Source organism: Lepidothrix coronata, unplaced genomic scaffold (genome assembly GCF_001604755.1).
Source record: "Lepidothrix coronata isolate B3197 unplaced genomic scaffold, Lepidothrix_coronata-1.0 Scaffold178, whole genome shotgun sequence".
NCBI lineage: Eukaryota > Metazoa > Chordata > Aves > Passeriformes > Pipridae > Lepidothrix > Lepidothrix coronata.
In genome coordinates this window covers 546,348-573,702 of record NW_016690358.1, presented here as the reverse complement: position 1 = coordinate 573,702, position 27,355 = coordinate 546,348, and the positions used below count along the sequence as shown (strand labels likewise).

The 27,355-nt window shown below is 45.5% G+C and overlaps 1 protein-coding gene across 4 annotated transcripts in view; it reads left to right on the top strand.

The window, feature by feature from the left end:
- FBXW11 (F-box and WD repeat domain containing 11) overlaps window positions 1-27,355 on the top strand; it is a 77,333-nt gene that overhangs the window by 14,069 nt on the left and 35,909 nt on the right. For 2 of the 4 annotated variants that reach the window (XM_017830414.1, XM_017830410.1), the window contains 3 exons: window positions 1,432-1,533; window positions 24,340-24,402; window positions 25,441-25,666. In XM_017830414.1, coding sequence (XP_017685903.1) covers window positions 1,483-1,533; window positions 24,340-24,402; window positions 25,441-25,666 — 340 coding nt within the window. In that variant the 5' untranslated portion in view covers window positions 1,432-1,482. The remainder of the gene's footprint in view (window positions 1-1,431; window positions 1,534-24,339; window positions 24,403-25,440; window positions 25,667-27,355) is intronic. The other 2 variants (XM_017830416.1, XM_017830415.1) reach the window with 1 other exon arrangement.

Here is a 27,355-nt window from a genome sequence, read left to right as displayed (position 1 = left end):
GATCTGGTCTTTGTTATAACTAAATTGAAAGCCATTGTGAAAAATACTGGAAGCTCAGTCTGTGCCAAGGGCTCGAGCTGGGTTTGTGCACTGCTTGATGCTGAGGAATTGAAGCCTTTTCCCCAACTTTATCTGGTGTATGAGCTACTCTGCCCTTAAAAGGAGCTGTGAAATAATACCCTGGAGCTATAAAAGGTTTGGGGAGTCTCTGCAGAACACTTCTTCAGCTTCAGAAAAAACCCAAAAAGGATTTCCAAACTTTTCCTCACTTCTCCTGTCAGCAATGGGGAGTCTGGTAGTTAAGCTTGGTTCTTTATGGCTTGGGTGGTGGTGTGAGTAATAACTGTAGTCAGGGTTTAATTTGGGTTTAGGATATCTTCAACTGATAATTCCAAAGTTTTCCCCCAGTTTCTCAGGATACCATGTATCTTGACTAACCAGAACTTGGTCATGCAGTTTGAACTTAGAGGTTGTTCCTGTCTAAAATATACCCCAATTTTTTGGTTGTCAGTGTCCCAGAAGAGAGACCGGAACCTCAGACACTAATGTTGGTTTTGCTGTTGGAATAAAGCACCACAAATAGTTTGGGAAAGCTGAGACAGTGGGGAGGACCAAACCTTAATTCCCAAAGCTCCTCCACTTCCACTCTCAAGATTTGCCACCCTAATGGGAACCTCCTGCCCTTGTGTCTCGGGGGGGACTATGAAGGGAACACGTGGTGCTGTTCCCTTTTTGGGGTGCACTCTGGGGACAGGGTCCTTAAAAAATCCAGAGAGGAAAATAAGACAGCAGCAACACTGTATTAAGATAGAGAACGACACATGTTTTTATGAAATAACAGTAAAGAACCAAAAAACCTGAGGATTTTTTACACATGATGGTGTTTGTGGTTCTCTTGTCTAGTTGCTGCATTCCCTGCAAAGAACATTTGGCAATGGGTATATAGCTTTGATCCAGAGCTATTAATCTGGGTTAAGCAACAAAGATGCTCAGTAACCTAAAAAAAAGCAGCTGAAGTTGCTGTTGCTGAAGGACAGATCCCCAGTTGCTCCAGAGTGTCCCAGCGTTTCCCTCTGCTGAGTGAGGCCCCAGAACCTCTGTCAGCAGCAACATGGGCCCCAAACTGTGACAACTCCCAGACTACTGGTACTACGTTAAAACCTTTAGCTGGACACTAAACCCAAGAGGTTACAAATGAGGCAGATGAGCTCAGGACAGAGGGGTGGCTTGTCCTGGACAGGACAGAGGGATGACTCCTTTGCTGCACAGGATCTTCAGTGGTTATTTTACCCTTGGCCGCCAACCTGGTGACTGATGTAGAAATAACATAGATAAGTACCCACGTTATCTTACTAATGAGTTGCCTGCCTTGAGTGATTTGTTGTGGCATCTAACTGCTTCTTCTCTTCCTTCCTTTTTGTCACCCTGCAGTGTTCTGTGCCAAGGTCTTTGTGGCTAGGCTGCTCCAACCTGGTAGAGAGCATGTGCGCACTGAGATGCCTGCAGAGCATGCCCAGTGTCAGATGTCTCCAGGTGCCTTTCTTCTTTCTTGTTGTAAATGTTATGCCTATGCTTTGAACTTGTGTTAAACTCGCAGGACTCTGTTTAATCCAATTGTTAAGTCTGCTAAATGTTTGTTGTGCATCCTTTTCTGAAATCTTCTACTTAACTGCATTGGAGGAGTGACTCTTAAAGGGCTGTCTGTGCCAGAGGTGCTGGGGGGTGGTGAGGTTGTGTTTGATTGCCTGTTTACTGAAGTTGTGATATAAGTAGCACATAGTTCTGCATGTTGCCTGCTACGTTTTGCTTTCTCGTTTAATTTAAAAAAATAACATAATGAGCTTTGCCATTTCTCTAAAATTGCAATGAACTGACTAGCCTGTGATATTTGTGTGATTTCGTTTAGAAAGGATAAGCTTTTTGTTTGCTGCTGAACACGGTCCTGGGTGTAGCCTTACATTGGTCTTTGCACGTGTTTGAATGCAGAACAGTGAGCATGGAGTCCTGGGGTCTTTGGGTTGCCCTGTTCACTTAGTGTTTTAATTTAAAGAAGTGAAGGGATGGGGGGTTATTCTGCATAGAAAACCACTAAACCTTAAGTTCTCTGTTGTTTTTTTCTAGTAAGCTGTTGGAGCTGAGCCTGCATAATTTATAGTTTGGGAATTGCTGCTGTTTCTTCACTGGTTTGGGAGGGATTGAAAATGATAAAAAAGGAACTTTTAGTACCAGTTAACAATATTGAACTCCCAGGGGATTTACCTTGGAAAGAAAACACCCAATTTGTGTAGTAACTGTGTGCCACTTCCTCAGGTGTTTCTGAATGTATCGTTTTTTAGCAGAGCACAGTGATTATTTAACATTTGTATATTTTATGACATAATAACATTATTCAGTGGTTCAGTCTTTCATGTGTACAAAGTGAGTACTTAAAAGAAATTGCTTTTGTGAATGAAAATGAACAATTGAGTTTTGTTTGTCACTCCATTTGAGTTCAGCCACAGTCTTACCTTAGAGAGCAACCAGTTATTTCAAAGCCTCTCCTCCCACTTGCAAAATGTGGCCACTTGAGTTCCAGCAAATTTCAGTTTCAGAATTAGAAATTCCTTCAAAATTTCTGTTAAAATAGAAATGTTTTTCTGTTTCAATGCTTTATATTTCCCATTTTGAAATAGTATTCAAAGCAAGGAAAAAACACCCTGAGATAAACACATAGAAGGATAATTCAAATGTATAGAAATTATCACTGTCTCATGGCCAAATAATGGTTATAGAAGGTGCCTATAGTTGTGCCAGGGCAGTCACTGAGGTTTGGTGTCTGTCTTGGGAATATTCGCAAGCTTGTTCTTATGTAAAATCTTCCTACTCCCTTTTCCTGATCCTCAGCATTGGCCCCTCTTGGAAAAGTAAAATAAAACTTTGTTTCAGTGGGAATTCTGAATTTCTTTTTCTCCCTGGATCTTATCTGTGAGTGGCCAAAGGATGTCTCAGAATGTTTTAGCAAGTGATCATGGTTGGTTTGAAGCTGGACAGTGATGTTGGGAGTGTGGTGGGATGGGCAGGGATGGTTCCTGAGCCCTGCTGAGGGTGGGAGCTGCTGCTCTGTTGCCACAGCAGACCCGGGGCTTAATTTGTTACCTCCTCCCTACCTGATTTTGGAAGTGTGACTTCAGCCTAACTGTGTTCACCAGCTTGAGAACTGTTTCAGGACTTCTTAGTGCTGAGTCTGAGAACTTTGACTGTCCCTAGTTCCTTATAAATCAACTCCACTGGGTACATAAACTGTAAATTAAACAGGGGCAAAGCTCTGCTCAGACTGGGAGTTGATTAACTGGTGCAGAATGTGTTGTATTACAAACTTCTGTTGATAATATTGATTACAGGATAAAATACAATTCAGTTTGTTCATGAACGTGCCGCTTTATACACGAGGTTTTTGGAAACTTGTTATCACACAGATGTGGTGCCATATAATTAAAACCCAGAGCTAAGGCAGCTGTTTTGTCAGAATGTGTCACTTGGAAAGATTTCTCAAACCTGTCTTGTTTTCAGGAATTACTACAGATCTGTCAGCTTTTATGAGAACCATGTCGAAGTGCCAGTTCATTTGTGTAAGGCTTTCCTGCTCCATATGCCTGTGGGAATTGCACAATCCCAGAACATTTTTAGCCATATAATAGCAACAGTTATTAGGGTGAAGGAATTTCAGTGATTAAGTACATGCTGCAAGGGCAGCCCCGCTGCTCAGGCAGGTGGGGTTGCTCTGGGGCTGTGGGAGCTCAGTGTGTGCAGAGAAACAACTGTGTGTGTCCAGCCTGTTGTACTGAGGAGGGACTGAGGAGGATTTCACTGGGATTTTGTTCCCCCTGCCTGTTGCAGGGCTCCTGCTTTGTTCTGGCTGCACCCTCCTGATGGGTTGTCCAGGCAATAAGAGGGATGAATGTCCTAAGCAGGCAGATCCCTGGGGGATTTGCCACTCAGTGGGGTGTGCAGGGTGCTTGGCTGGTTTGAGTCCAGTGGCTGAGGGCACTTGGTGTGTTCAGCTGGAGAGGAGGAGGCTGAGGTCAGACCTCACTGGGATCTGCAGCTCCTCCCGAGGGGCAGCTCCATCTCTGCTCTGTGTGAGCAGGGACAGCAGCCAGGGAATGGCTGGAGCTGTGTCAGGGCAGGCTCAGGTTGGATCTCAGCCAAAGGTTCTTCCCCCAGAGGCTGTTTGGGCACTGCCCAGGCTCCCCAGGGCAGTGGGCACAGCCCCAAGGCTGCCAGAGCTCCAGGAGGGTTGGGATGATCCTCTGGGGCACAGGGGGTGACTCTTGGGGCTGGGCCTGTGCAGGGCCAGGGGTTGGACTGGGTGGTCCTTGTGGGTCCCTTCCAACTTGGGATATTCCATGAGTCTATGAAGTATTGCTCTGAAATGAAGGCTTTTTTCTTTTCATTAAGGTCTAATTTATTTTGTAGAACTGCAACCAGAAGAGGTTTTGAATCTTTTGGAAGTATCTGTGGAGATTCTTTTTTTAAAGTTCTCCTTTTGGGTGTGTGAGCTGGTGACAGCTGAAGGGGAACTTGGAAGTGAAAGTGGCACCAGCTGCTTTTCCCCATTTTTTATTTTTGGCACCTTGGCTTGCTCTTCATTGTTTCCTGAGCTGTAAGCCCACATATATATCAGGTGGGGCATAGATAGATCTTGGTTCTGTAGCACACAATCATTTAGGGTAATGATGATTAATAGGAAGTGCAAGGAGGGAGATAGAGAAGCTCTTGGATGATTCACAGACCTTATCTGGGAGATATATCTGTTATCTGTGTGGTGTCTGTGTAGAGTAATTAGTGAACAAACCAGAAAGAGGCAAGAAAAGTGTTAAATCTGGAGCCTTGTAGAATCTCTTCTGGAAGCTTTTATTCAGTCTTGGTGCTTTTTCAAACATTTAGGCTTCAGGAGTCATTTGGAACCCATCTGAAAGGAGAAGGCAGAGATTAGGTTTGTTCTTGCAAACCATCTTGCTCTCCATGATGTTGTTAATCATGAAACCTAACAAGGCTCTTCTAAAATGAGGGTGTAACATTAAGCAAATACCTCTGATGCCCATGGATTGGAGGTGGTGTTCCAGTTGTCCACAAATAGTCTTTGTGTTCTGTGCTTTTTTCTCATGCAGTCAAATACCTTCATAATTCCTGTAGTTTACTGGAAAATTATTTACTTTCTGCAGTCTGTGAGCTGTTAGTGAATGGAGAGACAGATAATTTATTAAAAAGTATTTATTCCTACTTGTGGTACTTGGAGTTTGCTCTGATCTATTCTGACTTGCAATGTAATTGCTATTATTTGGAAATAAAGTCCTTGGTCCTTATCACTTGTTGCTGTTGCATTGAGAAGCATATATTAAATGCCAGTTCCTAATATTTGAAACTGTTATAGATTCCTAGGCCTTATTTTTAACTCCTTAATTATCTTTAATAATGCTATTGTACCAAGGAGCTCACCATTATGAATGCACAGGGATTCCAATGGCTCCTGTTTTCATCTGCTCCAATATGGATCTGACTGCAACATTAAAACCATACTGGTCTCTTATTTAGGTCTCTAGAGGAACTGGTTCTATTACCAGTTGTGTAATGCAACCCTGTGGGTACAGCACCTTCCATGGCTTCATCCTTGTGGAGCATTGCAGGGTTTGAAGCATATTTGTCACACTGATTTGGGAAAGAGCTCCAAGAGCTCCGTCAGGCATCAGCCAGGGCTCTGTAAGCAACGTCTACAGTGTGAACTGGAGACTGATCATTCAGCAGCAGGAGATAAGAGGCCAGACATCACTTTGAATTATTGCATAATGTAGGATGTGATGAAATAGTCCTTGGGAAATGAATTATTAGATAGATGTAATGAACTTAACCTAGTAACCAAATATTGCCCCACCAACTTTCTTCTCTGTTTCAGTTACACTTTTCCTTCACTTTTTAAAAAAAGATCATTTTATCTCTCTTCTAAAACTCTGCTTAGGTTTTTTCATGCTTATTTAGACCCTCACAGGGTCTTTGGGGATCTTAGAAAAGGTTCTTTTCTACACCTTTCTTTCTATTTATTGTTCTTAAAATTCTCAGCATAATTGCACGTAGTGCCCTGCTCTGACCCTCCTCTCCTGTTCACACGTGGGCTGTGGAGCTGGGAAGCTCCACAGAGAACAAGAAACTTCTCTCTTCCCGAGCATCCAGTGGGAGATATCGACCTGTTCCTCCACAGGCCACGTCTTAAAATTCCTGCGGTGGCTTTGTCAGACTTGACTCTCCCGGCTCCCCCCAGCCCGTTCTCCCAGTGCTCCATAGGCTTGTGATGGTGCTCTTGGCTTTACCTGTCCCGTATCCTGGTTCTGCCCAGTGGCATGTCCAGCTCCATGGGCTCTCCTTCATCTGCATTTTTGTTTTCATGGACCCCCATCCCTGGAGGTGTCCAAGGAATGACTGGATGTGGCACTCAGTGCTCTGTGCCGGGAGACAAGGTGGGGATGGGGAACAGGGGGACTCCATGGGCTGGGAGGGCTTTTCCAACCGAAGTGACTGTGATTCTTCCTCCGTGTGTCCTGGTGATGGATGAGCAGTAGGAACAGGATGTTGACTTAGTTCTTGGTGCTCTCATTCCTGCTTACAGGTTGACAGAAGTGGATCAGTTCATAACTGGAAGCTGTCTTCACAGAAATCGTAGTCTTAATTTGAATTGACCAATTTGTAATTTATTGCTGTTCAGAAGAACCTATTTGCCCAGGGGCAAGTGGAGTTCTGGAGCATTAGGGTGTATATATGTGTATTTATTCCTTACACCAGCATTCCCTGCAAAGGCAGTTATTTGTTAGTGCTGTCACAGCTGAACTGAAGCACAGAGAATCTCAGAATCCCAGAATGGTTTGGGCTGGAAGGGACCTTAAAACTCATGTTGTTCCACCCCCTGCCATGGGCAGGGACACCTTCCACTAGCCCAGGTTGCTCCAAGCCCCATCCAACCTGGCCTTGGACACTTCCAGGGATGGGGCAGCCACAGCTTCTCTGGGCAACCTGTGCCAGGGCCTCCCCACCCTCACAGGGAGGAATTTCTTCCCAATATCCAACATAAATTTCCCTTCTTTCAGTTTAAACACAGAAACTTCCAGAAGGAAGTTTATATTTCTATTTATTGATGATACAATTTAGGATTAACTTGCTTAAGCTTCTGTTTGTTATTCTTTACTAATTTTGAGCTTCTTTTGGTTGATGTTTCTATTCCAATACCAGAAGGAAATACAACAACGGAAATTGGAGTTGGAAGAGTTTGTACTTGACAGCCACGAATTTAACATCATAACTTCATCATCCCTTTTTCATGGTACAAATTCAGGCACAGACATGATGCAGTGTTCTTAAAATGCCAGCAAGTGCAGGAGATGCCTTTCTGCTCAAGCCTTTTCCTCTGGAGCATGAAATCCCAGATGGGAGGTGAGGCCTGGCCTGTCACTCTGGAGCCTGCATCCTTTTGGAAATGTTCTTCTCTGCAGCTGTTAAAATGAGTTGTCAGAACCAGGCAACTGCTTTGCTGCCTCTATTAGGTTGGAAGGAATTTACAAATACCTCTTTGGCATGTCTTTTGGTATTTTGCCTCAAGACAGTGGGACTGTTACTATTTCTTTTTGGAAACAGTCCAACAGATCCATTAAAAAGAAATACATATTTGATTCCTTTTCTTTAAAGGAACAGAGCGTTCTCTTCAATATCTGAAATATTTGTGCTTGTCCCTTTGTTTTAAATGGGCTTTTTTCAGAGACATGAAGCTTTCAGCCTGAGCCCCTCAGTGTAGAAGCAATGAAAGCTCTGCCAATGGTCAGCCTGGTGCTGGTTGGGGCAGGGGGATGGCCTGGCATCCCCAGTCCTTAAATCTGAGGTAAAAATGGCCAGTTTTCCCTCTGGTGACCAACAGCAGTGCTTCCCAGTATTGTTGACTCTTCTGGCTGAAGCTGGAGTCTGCTCTCAGTTAAAGTTAACAGGACTTTGGGGGTTGTTTTCAGCAGTTTTTTTTAACATTTTTTTTTTTTTTTTTTTTTTGAGTTCTTTGTGTGGGTGTTACAGATTTTGAGTGCTGATGTGACAGCCCAATTTGGTGGTACTGCAAGTATTTTGCAAAGGGTAACATTGCATTTTATTCCCCCTCATGCTCCAGTGCTTGGCCATCCTGGTTGTCTCCACCAGGACTGTATCCCAGCCATTTCCTGTGGAGTGCCCCAACTGGGATGGGCACTAGGATGGGTCTCAGAGCCAGGCACAGCTCTGCTGCAGCCCCTTAGGGGGACAGCAGCTTGTGGAGCTTCTGCTGGTGTGGCCATGGCTTGGTGCTGGCTCCGGACACCGGCTGGATCAGGAGCTGTGGAATGCAGGGATTGCTTTTTCCAGGTGTGATTTGTTCTCTGAAGGAAGGATTGTGATAAGCACTTTGTCATCCTTTGTGTGTGTGAGTGCTTTCAGCTTTATGGCTTCAATTATTAACTCAGCCTGTTCGTTCTTAGGGCAGAAGAGAGAGCTGCTCTTTAGGGGGTCGATTCCTAGTGTTACTTTTGCAGTAGAAGTGAGTGGTTACTCACTGGATTAACTGCAGCCCCTGAGCGAGGACTGAGCTGTGAACCAGAGCTCTGCTCAGTGCTTTCCTCAGCTGAGGAGAAGTGTGTCCCTGATGTCTAAAGACCAGCAAATGGAGTAAATATCTGTGAGTTTTGGTTCCTGATTTTCCTCGGACGTGACGTACACCGGTCCCTTGGCCTCTGGCACACCAGTCCAGCTGTATTCCCTGTGGTCTGTACAGGGCCAGCACGTGGTGAGAGCGGCCTGTGGAACCACGTGACAGGTTGGGGTCACCTGTGGTGGCCTCCTCAGCATGGGACTGTTTGAGACCTGCCAACCCCCCACCTTTCTGCTCGTGGGGAAAAGGCTTTGCTGGTACAAACAACTTCATACACGAGTGCTTTTTTTGGGCTTGATGGTTCTCAGTGGTTTTTAGAGAGCACTAAAGATCATACACCTCATCCCTGAGCTGCACATGGGCTTGAACAGAGGAGTGACCCCTTTCAGGAGCCCTGCTCTCTTTCTGAAGAGCTTTTCAAATCATTTCAGTCATGGCTGTTGGCTGGTGGGCAGTTCTCTCATCTTTGTCTTTTAATCAGAAGTTGCAGCTAATCAAAAGTTAGTAATTTACTTAATCACTAATCTTGATGATTGAGATTAGGAGGAAGTGGTGATATGACTCCCTCCTGAGATATGTCACTGAGCTGCTGCAGAAGGGACTTCTGAACACAGAAAAAGTGGTATGAACTTAGAGACCTGGTTCCTATTCCTCTAGGTGACCTGCTGGCCTGCCTTTTGCTGGTGTTTCTCTTGTTCCACATAAAGATCTCAGACTGGAAGGATCTGTCCCTGTGGAGACAAGTACATTTCTCTGTGATGCATTCATGTAACCCCACAAAGTACTAGACCTTGTCTCAGCAAATCCAGAGCCCGTTGCTCAGAGCTGCAACAGGGAGTGTAATTTTGACATAAATCTGTGTCCCTTAAAGCTTAACACAGTCCCACTAAGCTTGAGAGATTTCACAGGGAGTGGGCAGGAGCTGTTATTGCTGATGCCTCTTAGGAAGCATCTGCAGCAGGCTGTGTGTGAGTGCAGGGCTGTTGTCAGCCACAGCCTCATGTTTGTGCTTTCTGAGCCTCCTTTGGAAAAGAGGATTTTTTTTTTTGCTCTCTGATCCTGTTACGGTGGAAAGCAATGTGCTAGGAAGTGTGCCCTGCTGTGTGCCTGCCTCCTGGCAGTGCCGTGCTCCTGCTGGGAGGGGAGGAGGGAAATCTGGAGAGAGGAGATGCCAGGCAGCATCTTCTGGGTGGGTGTGACATTGTCCTCTTCCTTGCAGGTCTCTGGTCTCTCTTCCACAGGAGAATTTTCAAGGAAACAGAAACGTGTAGTCATATATTCCCAGCTCAGGTTGAAATGACGTTTGTTTGGTGTCTTTGCACTGCCAGACTCCTCCTGGGACAGAGCCCTGCAGGAGGGGCTGGCCCTGGCCTGGAGGGAATTCAGCAACTGTGGTGATGTCAGGGTTAGGAATGGTCCCGCTCGCCCTTCCCTGTGCCAGGCTCCTGGGGGCTTAGCAGGTTGGCCATTCCCAGGTATCCCTGGACCTCCATCATTTGCATCCCACAGGTTATTCTGCAGGCCTTCAAGGCCATGACACAGAAGAGTCTTCACATGGGTGGTTTGGTTCTTGTGATCCTTGGAAGTGATGAGAGAATCCACGTAAATCAGAGGAGGCCTCAGAGGGAAGGGTAGGACAGGACAGGTGGCTCCAACCACAGCAGCAGGACTGAGCAAACTTCACCAGTGCCCATCTGCCCAGTCTGGGGGAAGTGGCACAGAGAAAGAAGGAACTATAACCAAAGCTTTTTACGACTTTGCATAATATTTCTGTGGTAAAATATTCATGTTTGCAAAGTCCCCCTAGGGAAGGGCATTACTTGGTGGTGCAGAATGTTCTCCCGGTGCTTCCAAGTGGATTTTACTGATACTTGAGAAGTTTGAGTTGACTTTGTTGCCACAGAGAAATAAGAGAGGCTGTCTCCATCCCAGCCTTTTCACTTTGTAAGCACTGAGGTCTGTTCGGTGCCGTTGCACTGGTGCGATCAGGAACTCTCAGCCGTTGAAGATCAACTCTTTGCTTTTTTAATTCTTACATGGTTTTTGCATTCCTCAAGTTCACATGCATTTTTTGATGCAATTATTAAGCCAGGCTTTAGGGATGATCCAAACTATGTTTCTAATCTGTGTTTTCCTGCATCTTTTTAATATTATTTTTAAATAAATAGACTGCTAAATATTTAAGGTGTGCAAATGCAAGTATATTGGCATGTCTTTCATGCTGTGACTGATAAATGGTGAATATCATTGTGCTAAATGGATTAGGGCTGTTAGAATCTAAATTTGAAGGAAAATACAGAAAAATGTGATCTAAAAGAAAAAGATGAGTGAATGAAAGTGGACCGTAAAGTTCTCTCTGAGTTCCTCAGTAGCTGATGATTAAATGTCCTACTTGAAAAATGACTTAAACAAGGATCAGGTGAAGTTATCTTTAAAGTTTTATACATGATGGCAGAATTCGAATGCATACTTGAGCTCTAAAAAACTGGAATGCTTTTGTTTGCTTTTGAAGATTCTTGAACTAGAGAATTTATTAAAGGCATATAATACTGAAAAAATATTTGCTGTACTGTTGCAGGAACCCACCTACAGTCCTGTACACTTAAGCCTGGGTTGTTAAAGCAAATAGAGTCTGAAAGTCTCAAACTTATACATGGGAACCTGAGACCTGGGGCAGGTGTTCCTCCTGTTCTCAAACCCTTTCTGTGGAGTCTTACACTGATGTGCTTTTTGTGTCCATCAACTGGATCTTGAAGCTGGAGAGGGAGAAGTGGTGCTGACCGTGCAGGTCAGGAGCATTTCCCATCCGTTATATAAACCATGTGAAGTCTCAATTATGCAATTGCACGTGCCTTTGAATACCCAGATAAAATCAGCACTCAGTGCAGAGTGTCTGGCTCACCCCAGGCAAGGCTCAGTGGGGGCTGGAAAAAAGGATTTGGGCGTTTTTTCCATTTCGTGTTACCGAAGGGTTTGTTCTTTGGCTGGTTAGTCTGCAACCCTTATAGAGATAAGGTTCTCTGCAGGTTTTGGGTTGCTTGGATGTCAGCAGTTCCAAAAACACACTGAAATTGTGTATAAACAAAAGCTTGTGTTTCAGACAATTAGTGAGTGATTAGAATTTCCTGAATAATTATGAAGGATTGATCCAGTTTCCTGAGTTGCCAAATCTGGAATACACTGCCATACATCTTTGGAGTTAAAGACTGAACTTGGAACAGCACGGGATTCTTCCTTGGAGTAGCTCACTGGTTCTAGGCTTTAGTTGTATTCAATATTTCATTGCAGTGCTACTTCTATATTTCTTTTGCGTGCAAACACCTTCTGTTTTGCAAAAGATAAATAATTAAGGGTCACTGCAGTTTTAGTATTTCAGATTCCTCAGTGGTTTTGAGTAACCTTTTTGTAACTTTTACACTAAAAGTCTGTATAGAAGGCTCTTCAAAATACGCTTAAAATTTTGCTGATCTTTGGGGAAGAGCAAAACCCAATGAATGTGAATAAATTCTGATGTGGTCCTGGTGCCCAGGCAAAACAGGAAGGGTTGTAGAGGAAGAAGTGTCAGAATCTGGTTTAATAAAATGAGAGAAAATATAGAACCACACTGGAGGAAATTACTGAACATTTAATTGAAGCTTATGTCTTTTGGTTCTCCATTCCTGGTGCCTTAGTATTTAATGCCAATGAATTTGTGGCTGTGGGCTTGTAGTTGTTTGGAGTTGCTTATTTTTCAATTATTCCTCATTTATGTGTACTTTGCTGTGTGGTGTTTGTTGCTCAGCCACTTTTCTCAGGCTGGAAGTCGTGTCCACTCCTCAGTGTTGTTCTGCTTGAGGGTTAAAGGGCTGCAGGGCTTCTCATGGAATGGTTTGGGTTGGAAGGGATCTTAAAACTCATCTCATCCCACCCCCTGCCATGGGCAGGGACACATTCCACTAGCCCAGGTTACTCCAAGCCCCGTCCAACCTGGCCTTGGAAACTTCCAGGGATTTTCTAGACCTTAGGGAAAGACAGAGGTATTAAGCAGTAGTGGATCTGAGAAAACAATGGCTCAGTGTGTGTGAGGATCCCGCCTGTCCCTGGCCGTGGTGCCGGTGTGTCCATGGTGTGTCCATGGTGTGTCCATGGTGTGTCCGTGGTGTGTCCATGGTGTGTCCATGGTGTGTCCGTGGTGTGTCCATGGTGTGTCCAGTGGTGTGTCCATGGTGTGTCCATGGTGTGTCCATGGTGTGTCCCGTGGTGTGTCCATGGTGTGTCCATGGTGTGTCCATGGTGTGTCCCGTGGTGTGTTCGTGGTGTGTCCCATGGTGTGTCCATGGTGTGTCCCGTGGTGTGTCCATGGTGTGTCCATGGTGTGTCCATGGTGTGTCCCGTGGTGTGTTCGTGGTGTGTCTGTGGTGTGTCCATGGTGTGTCCGTGGTGTGTCCATGGTGTGTCCATGGTGTGTCCCATGCCCAGCAGTTCTGTCCCTGTCCCAGCCCCTCAGCCCCTCCATGTACAGGGCTGTTCTCTGGGCTGGCTCAGTGAGGGAGCTGAGCTGGGACAGAGCTGCTGTCACACGGAACCAGCAGCAGAGACCTGAACCTCAATTCCCTGGGGGAATTCTAGGAATAACCCTTGAAATATTTGAACCAGGCAGCCGAGTTGCAGATGTGTAGTTAATCTTAACCGAGGCTAATTTATTTTTGATGAATCTGAAGTCATCTAATTACCCCCTTACCTTGAAATTTGCTTCTGAGAAGTTCCTTATCCTGCCTTTAATCTGGAATACTGTTAACACATATTAATTGGATGGGGTAGGAGGGTGTGTTGTCTTGTTTACCCATGAATGTGATGTAAAGAAAAATGTCCAACTTGGAGCTTTTGGAATTTGAATTCTGCCTTGCCCCTGACTCGGGGTGTCTACACAGCACCCCCGCTTTTGGAAAGGATGCTCCAGGGGAACTGCCGGGCTTTTGGGAGGTGCATGGAGCAGGTTCGGGGCTGTGGAACATGTGTTGATGGAGCAGTTCTGTGTTGTAGGGATGCATCCATGGGCTCTGAAATGCCTTGGCTGCTCCCGGAGCCCTGGCAGTTGCATATGCTGCTCGTGTGCTGAAGGCCCTCAGTTTGTGCTAATTGGAGAAGGCAGCAGTGAAATGCAACTGTTTAAATGGTTTGTTTTCCTTTTACAAGTCCTATAATTGATGAGTGGATCTGAAGAAGCTTCTTTACACCTGCTCTAAAAAGAAGAAAGGTGACAATAATCTTGAGTCAGTATTTTCCCCTCGAATTTTCATTTGTGGATTTTTTTAACACAGGAAATAAAAGCTAAAGGGGTTCTTTACTAGACATTGAGACAGTTTCTAAGGTAGTAAATACTACTTAATGCTTCCATTATACCAACCCCCCCGCAAAAGCTTGCCATATCTAATCCTGCCTAACAAACTCCAGTTTTTTAGGGTGGCTTTTGGTATAGTTGTAGGTGCAAATGTTCTGAATAAGTATGTAGCACAAGACAAATGTCCATGGTGTAGTCAGAGCTCTAAAAACTTAAGCTCTGCATTTACTTCAGAAGTTTTAATGAGTTCACTGAGTAACATGGTTTGAAGTTCCCCTTGAGTCCTAAAAGTACAGAGGAAAAACTATTTTACTTTGGGATGGATTAAAATTGGAAGTGCAGATAGGTTCTACCTAAATAGGTTTATGTGGAAAATAGATGAACCGTTGGTGCAAAACCAATAGTAATAATTGCAGCTGAGAACTTGAGGTAACTTCTCTTAATTTAAAAGAAAAACAAAATAAAAAAGCAAAGCAGTACCTTGCTCCTAATGTCTGTGTACCTTCCTACTCCCAGTTTGTGAGGGCTGTATTTCTGATTGAAACATTTTGCTGTTAAAATCGTTATTTGCAGGGAGAAAGGATTTCTCTTTTGAGGTTTTTCTCCTCTGGAGTTGTGGAAGTTAATTGAGAAATGTTCTAGGAAAGTGACTGCAACTGTTTTCATTGATATCAATGATAAGCTTGATTGCTTTGATAAACAGTTTGAGTACTGAGGTTTGTCTGCTCTGGGCAAGAAGTGGAACCAAGACAGGTGAAGAACAAGCACCACTTGTAAGCTGCAGGTACAATGAAAGCTCCTCCAGGCTGGGAAGGGGCTGCAGAGCAGCTGCTTGGAAAAAGAAGCCGGTTTTCAGTTGAGGTAAAACATGACCACTGAGCCTCAGGTGAAGCTTTGCAGGAAGACTTGTTGGATGCTGTGTCACGAGCTAAGAGAGTATTACGATTATTTCATTGATGCAAAATGTTGCCGTGCCAGCTGGGCTGAGCCTGTGGGCGCTGTGGGGATGTCAGAGCAAGGCTTGACTTGGCCCCCGGGCCTGGCCTGGCTGAACTGCAAACTGCTTTTGCCATTTCTTCCAGTGAGCTGATTCTGCATCAAAGTGGTGCTTTCTGCTTTGAGGGGCAGGTGTAGAGGGAGTGATTTCTGTCTCTATTTGGGGCTCAATGTATTTATATTCAGCAGAAGAGTTTGCGTGATGTGCAAGTTCTGCAAGCCCTGCTTTGGTACCCGGAGTGGTGCAGGGATGAGTCATCACACTGCTACAATTACACAATTCAGTGCTCATTGTCCTTGGAAATACAACATATTTTTATAGGATGGATACAGGCAGGTTTTCATTACTGACTCTTTACTCCGGACGCTCCAAAAATGAAATGAGAGTTTAAGGTGTCTTTGAAACAGGTGCACGAGGGCTGTGTTGGGAGGTGTGCTCCTGCAGTACCTGTTGAGGGAAGCCTGCCTTTAAGAACTAATAAGCTATTGCATATTTAAAAACCAAAACCAGCAAAACCAAACAAAAGCCACCCCTGAGTGTCTCTTGGGATTGCAGTAATTACATTTTTTTTCTAGTGATGTCAGCTTCCTCAGTGGAGATTGAGACATGCTGGAAAATAGCTGCTAGCTTTATCAGAAGTAGATTTTTTTTGTTTCTTATTACAACCTAAATTGACTGCTAGTTTAGTCAGGTTTTTTATGTAAATCTTGATGAGAATATGCATTACACTGTTTCAGAAGCTCTGAAACCCAGGAGAGTGATTCTGCTGTTACAGTTCTCCATCAGCTGTTGTGCTTCACAGGTTGGGGTATGAATTAAATCCCTGCTCTGCCAGGCAGGCTCAGGCTGCAGTTTGGGCACAACACTGCCCATGGAAAGGATGTGCCATCACCAAAAGCTCAGTGGTGGAGTTGGAGTCCTTCATGTTTCATGGATCAGGAAAGTTATCCTGAAGTGCTCAGCATTTTCATGTATAATTTCATTTTAAAAACAAGTTAACTCTGTAGTGTAACTCTGGACACAGCCACAATGACCTGACTGCTGAGGGCCACCAAGATGGTCAGAGGGATGGAGCAGCTCTGCTGGGAGGAAAGGCTGGGAGAGTTGGGATTGTTCAGCCTGGAGAAGAGAAGCTTCAAGGAGACCTAATTGTGGCCTTCCAGTGGCCTGAAGGAGCCAACAGGAAAGATGGGGAGAGACTATTGGGTGCCAGGATGAGAGGGAATGGCTTCCCACTGCTAGAGGGCAGGGTTAGATGGGATATTGGGAAGAAATCCTTCCCTGTGAGGGTGGTGAGGCCCTGGCCCAGGTTGCCCAGAGAAGCTGTGGCTGCCCCTGGATCCCTGGAAGTGTCCAAGGCCAGGTTGGACGGGGCTTGGAGCAACCTGGGCTAGTGGAAGGTGTCCCTGCCATGGCAGGGATGGAACCAATGATCTCTAAGGTCCCTTCCAACCCAAACCATTCTGGGATCAGCTCTACCTGGAGTCACATGTACTGAAGATACACAGTTATGGATATACAGAGGATCAGCAGGTTAGTTTTGGGATGAGTTCAAGGCAGCTCTGATACTTCAGAACCAAAGTTCTCGTAGTGGTACTAATTGCTGGTTATCAAGGCATTGGTGATTCAGCAGAATGACCTGTTTAGTAACTGTTTGTAGTCTTTGGAACCTGAAAAAATAACTGGCCTGGAACATTTAGGTGAAGAATGGCCTGAGATTTTCTTTCTCTGAGCAGAGGCAGGAGCAGGCAGCTCTTGGTTTTGGGGATTTCACTGCTCTGGCCAAAACTTCATAAAAAATAGACCCTTGAGAGGTGTCAAACTGGGTATGTAAAGGCATTAGGTATCTTTTAAAAACTTCCCATCTACAACTTGTGGTCAAACTACACCAAATACTGTTTGTTTGTAGCAGCTTGAAGCACAGACTGGGTAACTGTGCTGGTGCTGAATTCTCCCTGTTTTCCTCTCAACTTTTTGGTGGTTACTCAGAGGCCGAATAAAAATTGATGCCTTATTTTCAGTGTGAGGGTTTTTTTCTAATTTTGCCTTCAGCTGTTGGCTCTTGGTAGACTCTTTTAGTATTTGAAGTGTATTTTTGTTTGAACTTCCAGCAATAGCTACACTAAAATAAAACCTGGCAACTGGGAGAGCAGCGAGCTAGGTAAGAAATGGAGCGTGTTCAGCCGAATTTGTGCAGATCTCTAGTGCTTACATAAATAGTTTGGTTTAAGCTGAAACAAGCAGTTACTAATACAGATGTCAAATATAGACATGTCTGTGGTCAGCAGAGTTAACTTTTATGTTTAGTGGACAACCAGCTGTCCCTGCCCAGCCGTGTGTCCTGGGGGCCAAGGAGGCCAATGGGATCCTGGGGGCATCAGGAAGAGCCTTGGAGCAGGGCAGGGAGGGGATCCTGCCCCTCTGCCCAGCCCTGGGCAGGCACATCTGCAGGGCTGGGCCCAGCTCGGGCTCCTCAGCACAGCAGGGCCAGGGAGCTCCTGCAGCGGGGCCAGCGCAGGCTGCGGAGATGCCCAAGGGATGGAGCAGCTCTGGGAGCAGCAAAGGCTGAGGGAGCTGGGGCTGTTCAGCCTCCAGAGCAGAGCCTGAGAGGGGCCCTCCCCAGGGTGTGTCAGGGGCTGCAGGGAGGGGGCAGAGGCTGGAGCAGGCTCTGCTCGGGGGGCCCAGCAATGGCCCAAGAGGAACGGGCAGGAACTGATGCCCGGGAAGTTGTAGCTGGACAGGAGGAAGAACTTCTTTGCTGGGCAGTGACCCAGCCCTGGAGAGAGAGCAGAGAGGGTGTGGAGTCTCCTGACTGGAGATCTTGCAGAGCTGTGTGGACACAATCCTGTGCCATGTGCTCTGGGATGGCCCTGCTGGAGCAGGGAGGTGGGACCGGATGAGCCACTGTGGGCCCTTCCAGCCTGACCCCATCTGTGACTCCTGTGGTGTCTCAGGTTGGAAGGGATCTGTAAGGATCCCTGCTTGTCACAGGACTGCTGAAAACTAAATCAAATTTAATTTGATGAACCCGAGAGCTTTTTTTTCCACCTGCTTTGTAGTGACTGTGGACAGTGGAGTTAGTTTATCTACCTTTGGGTGTTTTCAGAAGCTCTGTATTTGGAAAATCCTTTGACCGTGGGCTCTGTTTTCTACTTTTCTCAGGGGAATTATTCTTTTTTTTTTTCTTTTTTTTTTTGCATGAAACCACAACATGATTATCTCACTATATTAAAAATACAAGTTACATAATCAGTGGAGAAATACTGGAAAGAACCATTTTCCACAGGGAACCTGAGTGAGGTTAAACCTGTAGCTGAAGGTGTGTTATTGCTCTGTGAAACCCAACGTGTTTATTGACCAGATTTTAATAACTATCCATACCTTTTTATGCTTATACATGAATCTTTGATATCGTTGCTCCATATACAGCCCATGGCTGTGCTTCCAAAGATATTTCTTGTGGGGATGAATCTTTTCAGTGTTTAGGATAAGCACAGTTGGATCTCCTATTCCTGACCTGGCATTTGGAAGCACTGTAGTATTTTTGTCTTTCCTTGCAGACAGATAAGTAGGGATTTGGTCCTTGCTGGGAGATGGGTTGATTCACATCTAGTGCAGTTTAAGTTCTCCAATTTAATTTAATGTTTGTGCTACAGTATATTTTTATTAAGAGTCTCTCAGTAGTTAAAAGAGGAAAATCCTTGATCAATAACCATTGTTTACCAGGCTCCTGGTTTAGCAAATGTTGTCCATTGCACCCAAAGGAGAGGCTCACCCTCATTTAGAAATGCTCTAAAGCATTTGGGGTTTCTGGCTGCATTATAGCAGGAAGCCATGAGGACAGATGCTCCTCACTCTTGGATGGTACAGATGGATGCCCAGCTTTCTCCCTTCCTGCTGTGGCCCAGCTGTCCCGTGGGATGGTGACTCCTCTCCTCCTCTGGGAATGTGTAATTGGTGCCTCAGGCAGTCCCTGTGCGGGCAGAGCTGGGTTCAGGAGGTGGTTCAAGCTCGAGCTCAGTCTGCTCTGTTTGACTTCAAAGTATCCAAGTATGTATTAGTTATTTTTTCTTGTTTCTTCAACTTCTTCAGTTGTGTGGACATGATTCAACTTCTTCAGTCAGATGTGGACATGATTTCTTAAAGGAGATCAGAGCCTGTTTAGCTGAACTGTTATGATTAGTTTTGCTTATTTTGTAATTTTAACTGAAATTCCCTAGTGCTTTCTCCAGAGAGTGGGAATCTTGGGAAGAGTTAAGGTTTTTGAAGACTTAGCTTGGTCTTTAACTGAGATCAGAATTGCTGGTGTAATCTCAAGGGCAGTGGGAAATACAAGTGATTGTTTTCTATCACTTTTTCTTTCATTATAGCCAAAATATAAGACTGTTATTCTTTTTTTCAAGGTAACAAAGCTGTTGTCTGGTTTTGTCCATCCATCCTTTGAATGCTTGAATGCTTCTTTGTTAGGGTGAAGTTTATCATCAGAGAAGCTCAGTGATGTTGTCTGCCCTGCTGGGTGCTCTCCTGCACCTCATGTTTCTGTCCCAGTTCCCAGGATCACCTGCTATCACTTCTGTAATTGCTCTCCCGATACTGGAACTAGAACTGAGTTAGAGAACAAAGCTGCACCGGGGCTGTTCCTCTTCCCAGTCAATTAAGTGACTCAAGGCACTCCCTGGGTGCAAACCCGGGTGTTCCCTGCCTGGAGCCAAGAGCAGTCTGGTGGAAATCTGGATTAGCCTGTGCAGGTTTGATAGATTTCTGCTAGAAAAGGTGCAGCTTTTGCTGCCCCTGCTGAGGGAGGTGAGCCCTGCAGGCCCTGAGCCCTTCAGCTGCAGGAAACCATCGCTGCTTCTGCACCTTGTGTTGTACAAACTCATAACGGGAAACTACTAAACTTTGAGATATTGGTTGCTACCAGGTATCCAGGGATCTTAATGGAAACTGTGGTTTATAGAGTTTTACAATACTGACAAATCTTTTGCCTCTGGGGATCATTGCTAGTTGTTTCTATCTCGGAAGCTTTTCATGATCTCCAAAGGGAATGAGCCTGTTGTAATTAGGCTTGTCAGTACCTCTTTCTCCCTAAGTAATTCTTGAACCTGTTTGCCATGTTCATCTGCATCTCATAGAAATCCCAAAGACTTGAGTTGTTGTGGAGCAGAAAGACTAAGGAAAGCCTGAAGTTACTGTGGGACTGAGCAAGGAATATGGGATGCAAAAGTTCAGGAAACCAGCTTTTTAAGCTTGCAGAGCAATGTGTCAGCTTTACTGCCATTGCTGGGCCTTTCTCGGGCTAACTGGGCTCAGTGGGGTTTGAACAACTGTAAGGCACCAGCAGAACATCCCTGCTCGGACCCAGTGTTCTCTCTTGCTGTTGCTGCCATTCCCAGTAGGGATGGAGAGCACTTACTCCAGGCTGACTAATTAAGGAATTACAGCTGGTTGGAAATAACCATTCTACTTTTGCAAGAGCTGTGAGCAACTTCACAAGAATCTCTGGAAAAAATGAACATATAAACAAGATGAATTGACACTCTTTAGAAGCTCTGCTTCCCCTCTGAGGAGCTGCAAGACCCTTGTGAGGGTCCAAAATCACGCCTGGGCAATGTCTGCGAGGGCAGGTCAGTATTGCAGGGGCTCATGGCCTTGCTGGGTCACTGCAGTGAGATGGCATTGATGGCATCGGGTCTTGGTGCTGTTCAGCTACAGGGGAATAGGTTGAATTCTGTGTTGATGCCACTTTAAAGCCACCTGGGAAACAGGCAGAGGTGGCTTTATGTAGAGAATGGGTGGGGTGAACAAGGAGGTGCAGGGTGAGGGAAGAGTTGAACTTGTAGATGCCTATCTTTGTTCTTGCACAAGAGCTGGAGGCCTTACAGAGCAGGGACTAGTGACACCAGCTGTTAGGAATTCTGAAATTCTTTTGCCAAGTGCCGGGAATGGACAGGACGGGTTAGAGTTGTCTAATTGCTCCTTCCAGACAACAGGGCAGGATCCACTCTGTCATCTTCTGGTCTTAAGTTAGGTTTAAGTGCTGGAGAGAGAGACTGTAGTCAGAGCTAGGATGTATGTGACCTGGAGAATGACCCCAAAATTAAATGTTTAAGACAGAAGGAGAGTGAATTTATTAGGAAGAGAATATATAATAGTGAAAACAAACAATGTATTTGAGAGTGGAAAGGGAAAGGATGAAGGATTTAAAAGCTCTAAAGTATACTAATAGAACATGGAGTGAGGACAGGAAAAGAGAGAAAACACAAGAAACTGTAACAGTAGATACCATTATATTAACACAGCTGCTGCTTCCTGGTGAAATATATACATAAACTGTTAAATTTCCACCCTAAAAATCAATCTATGTCATCTGCCCTCACATTCATGGCTCAGATGTTGAGAGCTGGAAAGTGCCCGCTGGGAAAGGCCCTGGGGGTGCTGGTGCCAGGGGCTGGACATGAGCCCAGGTGAGCCCAGGGGGGCAAGAGGCCAATGGCCCCTGGGCTGTGCCAGCCATGGTGTGGCAGCAGGGCCAGGGCAGTGACTGTCCCTGTGCTGGCCCTGCTGAGGCCCCTCCAGGGCTGTGTCCAGTTCTGGGCCCTCATGGAAGAGAGACACTGAGGGGCTGGAGCGTGTGCAGGGAAGGGAACGGAGCTGGGAAGGGGCTGGAGCAGCAGGAGCAGCTGAGGGAGCTGGGGGGGCTCAGCCTGGAGAGAAGGAGGCTCAGGGTGGACCTTCTGGCTCTGCAACCCCCTGACAGGAGGGGGGAGCCGGGGGGGGTCGGGCTCTGCTCCCAGGGAACAAGGGACAGGAGGAGAGGGAACGGCCTCCAGCTGTGCCAGGGGAGGGTCAGGTTGGACATCAGGAGGAATTTCTCCCTGGAAAGGGTGTTCAGGCACTGGCAGGGGCTGCCCAGGGAGGTTTGGAGTCCCCATCCCTGGAGGTGTCCAAGGAAGGCCTGGCCGTGGCACTGAGTGCTCTGGGCTGGGGGACAAGGTGGGGATGGGGCACAGGGTGGACTCTGTGATCCTGGAGGGCTTTTCCAACCTAAATGATTCTGTGATTCAGTGACATGCCAAGGATGTAACATCTCCCCAAATCCTGCTGCCCAGTTTTCTTTCCCTGGGCAGCATCAGAGGCACAGAAGAATTGAGTGGGTGACAGAACAGAGGGAACCTGGCTCTGCAATCTGCCGGGGGTGGAATTCCCATCTGAGTGTGTGACCTTACACACTGTTACAGGGCTGCTCTGCTGCAAGTTTATTGTATGTGCCTGAAATGAAAAGACACCACGTTTAGGAGGCAGTTCTTGGCCTCCATCCCAGGGAAAGCTGGCAGTGAACTGAGGTGTTTCCTGATAAAGGGAGAAGTGCAATGGCTGAGTCTGCTGTGACCTGCTGAAGGAAAGTTAGGCGGGGGCTAAGTTGATAAAATGTGGGATTTCTGCTGAATATGCTGACCCAAGCCACCTGTGTTTGGTATTCCCTATGTTCCTTGCTTGTGGCTTACAGGATTGATGCGTTTCTTTAGCCTTCAGCTGCTAAAGGAGATGAGATGTCCCTCAGCATTTAAGGACATACTAATTGGAAACACCATTAACATACATAACATACCATTAACAACATACAGTCACTGTAATGAAATTTCTACACATTCATATTGAAATAAAATCAAATCAAAGAAACCCTGCAGAATTCCCTGGTGGCGTGTTTGCTTTCCAGAATGGTTTAACTGGTGTCGGCTGGTTGGGTCCCAGTAGGTGTGTGGCTGATGTGTGTCCTGGACACCGTGTGGGGGACATGGTTTGTACCCCATGAGAGGGTTGGGTGGGAGCAGGGAGTAGTTTGGGATAATTGGGGTGGCCCTGAAGAGTCTGTCACTTTAAAAACTGGGCAAAATGTGATTTACTTTCAGTGTTACTGTTCTATGTATGTCCAGGAGCACTTCAATATATGTATCTGTGGAGTCACCCAAACCCTTTCCTGCCTTTAGCCCTTTCTGGATTCCCCTCTAGCCATCTCCTAGGCTCGTGTTTGTCACTGTCCTGTGTGTCAGAACTGGGTAGACTTGAGTCTTTCCATCACCCTGTGGCCACAGTTTTTATAATGTCATCTGAAGTCCATGTGACACATGTTTTTCCATACCTGCAAAGCAGAAGAGGGTTCAAGGTAAATGTGAGCCCATGGTGGGGTGGGGGAGGAAGGCTTTGCTGTAGAGCTCATAGTGTTAACTTCTCCACGTTTTCTGGGTTTGATGCAGTCCATCCTTATGGCAGAAAAAGGAGGAGATGAATGCTTTTGAGGTGGAACTGTGTTTTGAGTGGGAGTGGATGTGGTTGTTAAGGGGTTAATCCATAATCCATAGTGACAAGAGTGAAGGAATTGTGTGACTTGTTCCATCATGTGTTTTACTTGAGGGTGTTGTTCCTCTTTCTGCTGAGGCAGCTGATGGAGGGGAAGGAGGCTGAAATAAATGCAGACAGTGTTTGAGGACACTGAGTTTATGGTGCTGACCCCTGTGCCGGTCAGCTGGTGTGTCCTGGGCAGAGGGATGGGCACAGGGCTGGGGCTGAGGGACCGGGCTGGGCAGCAGGAGGTGGGGGCTGTGCCTGCACAGCACGAGGGAGCGGGCGATGGACGAGGCACGGAAGGAGGGAAAGCTTTTGGGAAACCAAGGTGAGCTCAAAGAACACTTGCAGCTGAATGTTCATAGAAATTCTTACATCTTCTGTTGGTGAAGAAAACAGAAGGGAGGAGCAGTTCTGATGTGGGGAGAGCACTGCAATTAAGGCAGGAGCAGAAAGATGGGGACTGCCAAGGGGTAGAGACACAGAGTGGCAGTGAAGTGCAGAGTTGTTCTGCAGAGAGCAATCCCTATTCCTTGTGGTAGCTAGAGCTGGGAAAAACCCCCGTTCTGTTGCATGTGAGTAGTGTATAGTGATTTTTAATTTTTTTTCTACGAGCTGTATGCAATTTAAGTTTGGCAGAAAGTGCTGGTTGAATACTTTGACAGGTTTAATTGCTTTGGCTTGAGTAGGATGAAAGTGAATTTATTTCCCAGTGAGAAAAGCGTTGAAAGGCTGCATGAAAACCTGTCAAAGGAAATTGAAGTGGGGTTGGGGAGTTATCTTTACAGTAAATGGAATTGATAAACATGTCAGTTAAAAGGGGAATTTATTTATAATATTTAGGTTTTGTGACCAGAAGTCTTTGATAGTTCTGTTCACTACAAAAATGAGTTTTATAAGTTCAATTGATTTGCTTCTTCATAGTGCTTGTAGAGAGAGAAATTATCACAGAGTAAAAAAATTGAAGTGATATTTCTTCTTTTTTTCTAGAACACGTCAGTAATGGAGGATCAGAATGAAGATGAGTCTCCAAAGAAAAATACCCTGTGGCAGGTAGGACTAACATTCTTGTTAGAAAGAGAGTTGACATGATTTTGTGTGTTCCTGCTTTTGAGAAATATCCAAATCTTGTGTCTGTATAATCATCCTTGGACGTAGTTCACTGTATCATCCTAAAATTAGCCCAGCCTTGGAGTGAAGGATGACACCATTGGATAATCCTTGAGAAATTACTTGTTCTTCTCAGATTTTGTGGTTGGTGCTGACCTTGGAAGGACAATTGGGAATAAAGTTCAGCTGTGTTTCTGAGCATGTCACTGTTGTTTGAAAGGAGAAATTCAACATGGCAAGGACATGCAACCAATTTGCTTTGAAGGAGTTTGGGAATATTTCAGAGCGCTGACAATTGGTCCCCAGCAGCGTGGTGGCCTCCTGAAGGGCTCAGAGGAGCCTGGCATCAGTCTTATGTTCTACTCAGTAATTAGCAGTAACTCCTGGGGTGGTGTTCTTGTAGCATCCTCATTTGTGGCTCCAACTCCCAGGATTTTAATGAGGTATTTATGTGGATGTCCCAAACACTGACAGGAGCTGGTTTTCAAAAACAAACCAAACCCTGGATGTCATGTCATTCTCAGTTTTCACTTAGGGACAGGAAGTTCAACACTGACATGAGGATCTCGAATTCTTGTGTTAATTAGAGTATTAATATCCAGCTTTGGTGTGTTGTTAATTTAACTGCTGAAACCTGAGTGAAACATTTGTGGAGGCAACTGCAAAGTGCTGCAGAAACCACTGGGTTAATCTGGGGAAGTCATGGCTAAAAATAACTAAATTCCTTGCTGTTGAAATGTTAAGAGGTGTGAAGGGATTCAAGACTTTCAGTGTAAGAAGTAACTTAGAAGCAAAGTCCTTTCATTGATCTTTGTCTATGAAAGATGAAATTTATCTGGTGTAACTCATATCTTGAAGGATGTGTTTTAAAATTTAGTTTTGATTATTTCTTTGCGTCTTCCGTGTTTTTCCTTCAGAGAGTTCTTACAAAGCTGTTCCTGGTATTTGTATTTAACACTGCTGTTCTTTTTCTAACACCAGATAAGTAATGGAACTTCATCCGTGATTGTCTCAAGAAAAAGACCATCGGAAGGAAACTACGAAAAGGAAAAAGACTTGTGTATAAAATACTTTGACCAGTGGTCTGAATCAGATCAAGTGGAATTTGTGGAACACCTTATTTCCCGAATGTGTCACTATCAGCATGGACATATTAACTCTTACTTGAAGCCCATGTTACAGCGGGACTTCATCACTGCACTGCCAGGTGAGCAGGGACTGGTCACAGCAGGGATGGAGGGAGGGCTTGGTCAGCACTCTGCAGGTGTGCAAACTTTTAGGAGCAGCCTCCAGGAATACGTGGTCCCTTCTAATGGTGTTTCCTGGGCCAAAGAAGGGCAGGAGGGCAGTGAAGTCATTCCGTTCTGTGATTAATTGAGTTGGCCACTGGATGCCAGTGTTGTTCCATGTGAAAATAGTTGGACTCGTGTATCCCGAGGAACACGAGTTGGAGCTGAGTTGTTGCAAAGGTTGTACCTCTGCAAGCTCTGGTCTAAATCCCTTTTTCATGCAAACCCCATAAGTGCAGAAAGTACTGCTACAGATGTTTATTAATTGATGAAGTCTTAAGTTCTGAGTTTCTTAACTAGAAATTTGACTGCTTAGGTGGGTGGATCTAGTTTGTCTGGTCTTGTTGCTGACTTCAGAGCAAAAGCACTCGTGGATTTTTATTGTATTGTACAGCCATGATTCCTCCCTTCAGTTCCTCAGAACTTCTTCTGTCACCCATCAGTGCCAACCTGTGTCACTAGTTCAGATGTGAAATCTGTCCTTACACTTGCTCTGTGCATTTCCTAAAAAAACCACGGAGCAGCAACAACGAGGCATAGAATCTCTAGGCTGTGCTTTCCTGGTAAGGTGTGTGTATTTTTTCCATTAATTTTTGGAAGAAATTGTATCTCTGGATTTTTGCTGCTGGGAAGAGTGATTCATTTATTCCTTGAAAGGTAAATGTATGGACATTGTTTCCAGAGTGGGAAATAAGCCAGAAATAAGGGTCAGAATGTTTGGAGTGCCACTTGCAGTACCAACAGCAAGAGTCACCCCTGCAGTGTGTGAGCAGCCTGGGATGTTATCCCGGGAATGCCAGGACACAACGGGGAACGCTGAGGGTGGAAGAGGAGGTGATACAAATCATAAAAGGAATTGGAAACTGGTAGTTTTTCTGCACAGGGACATGGAGTAAACTCTCTCTAAGGAAGCTCTGAGGCTCTTGCAGACATGGGTGTGCTCAGGTGGTGTGTGTGGGGCCTTCCTGGTCCGGGGGACAGGATCCTGCTCGGATGTCAGGAGTTCCTGACAGTGCTGCTGTATTTTTACAATACCTGGAGGAATTTGGCTCCGGGAACTGATGGGGAGGATTTGGGCTCAGCTGTCCAACATGGGTGAAATGAACTTCTGAGTCCTTGGATGGGAATGAAGAACACAGAGTAGGGCAGTGATGTGGAATTTTATATGTGCTCTATTTTTCTTAAAAAAACAAGCTGAGAAAAGGTGCAGGAGGGCTCTAAAAGGGAGGAAGTGTCCTTTCCCCCCACCTCAGTTTCACAGGAGTTATTTTATAAAACAGTGAGTTTGTCTGGAAAATGTGCTCCTCGGTTCCTGTGCAGAGCTGTCTCCTTTAGGAGTGTGGATGCTGCTTTTCAAAATACTCAATGTTAATTTCTCTAGGGAGTATCTGGGATTAACTGAAAATAAAGTGATGTAGAAAGTCATGGTGATCACAGAATCACTGAGGCTGGAAAAGCCCTCCCAGCCCACTGAGCCCACCCTGTGCCCCATCCCCACCTTGTCCCCAGCCCAGAGCACTCAGTGCCACAGCCAGGCCTTCCTGGGACACCTCCAGGGATGGGGACTCCAAACCCCCCTGGGCAGCCCCTGCCAGTGCCTGAACACC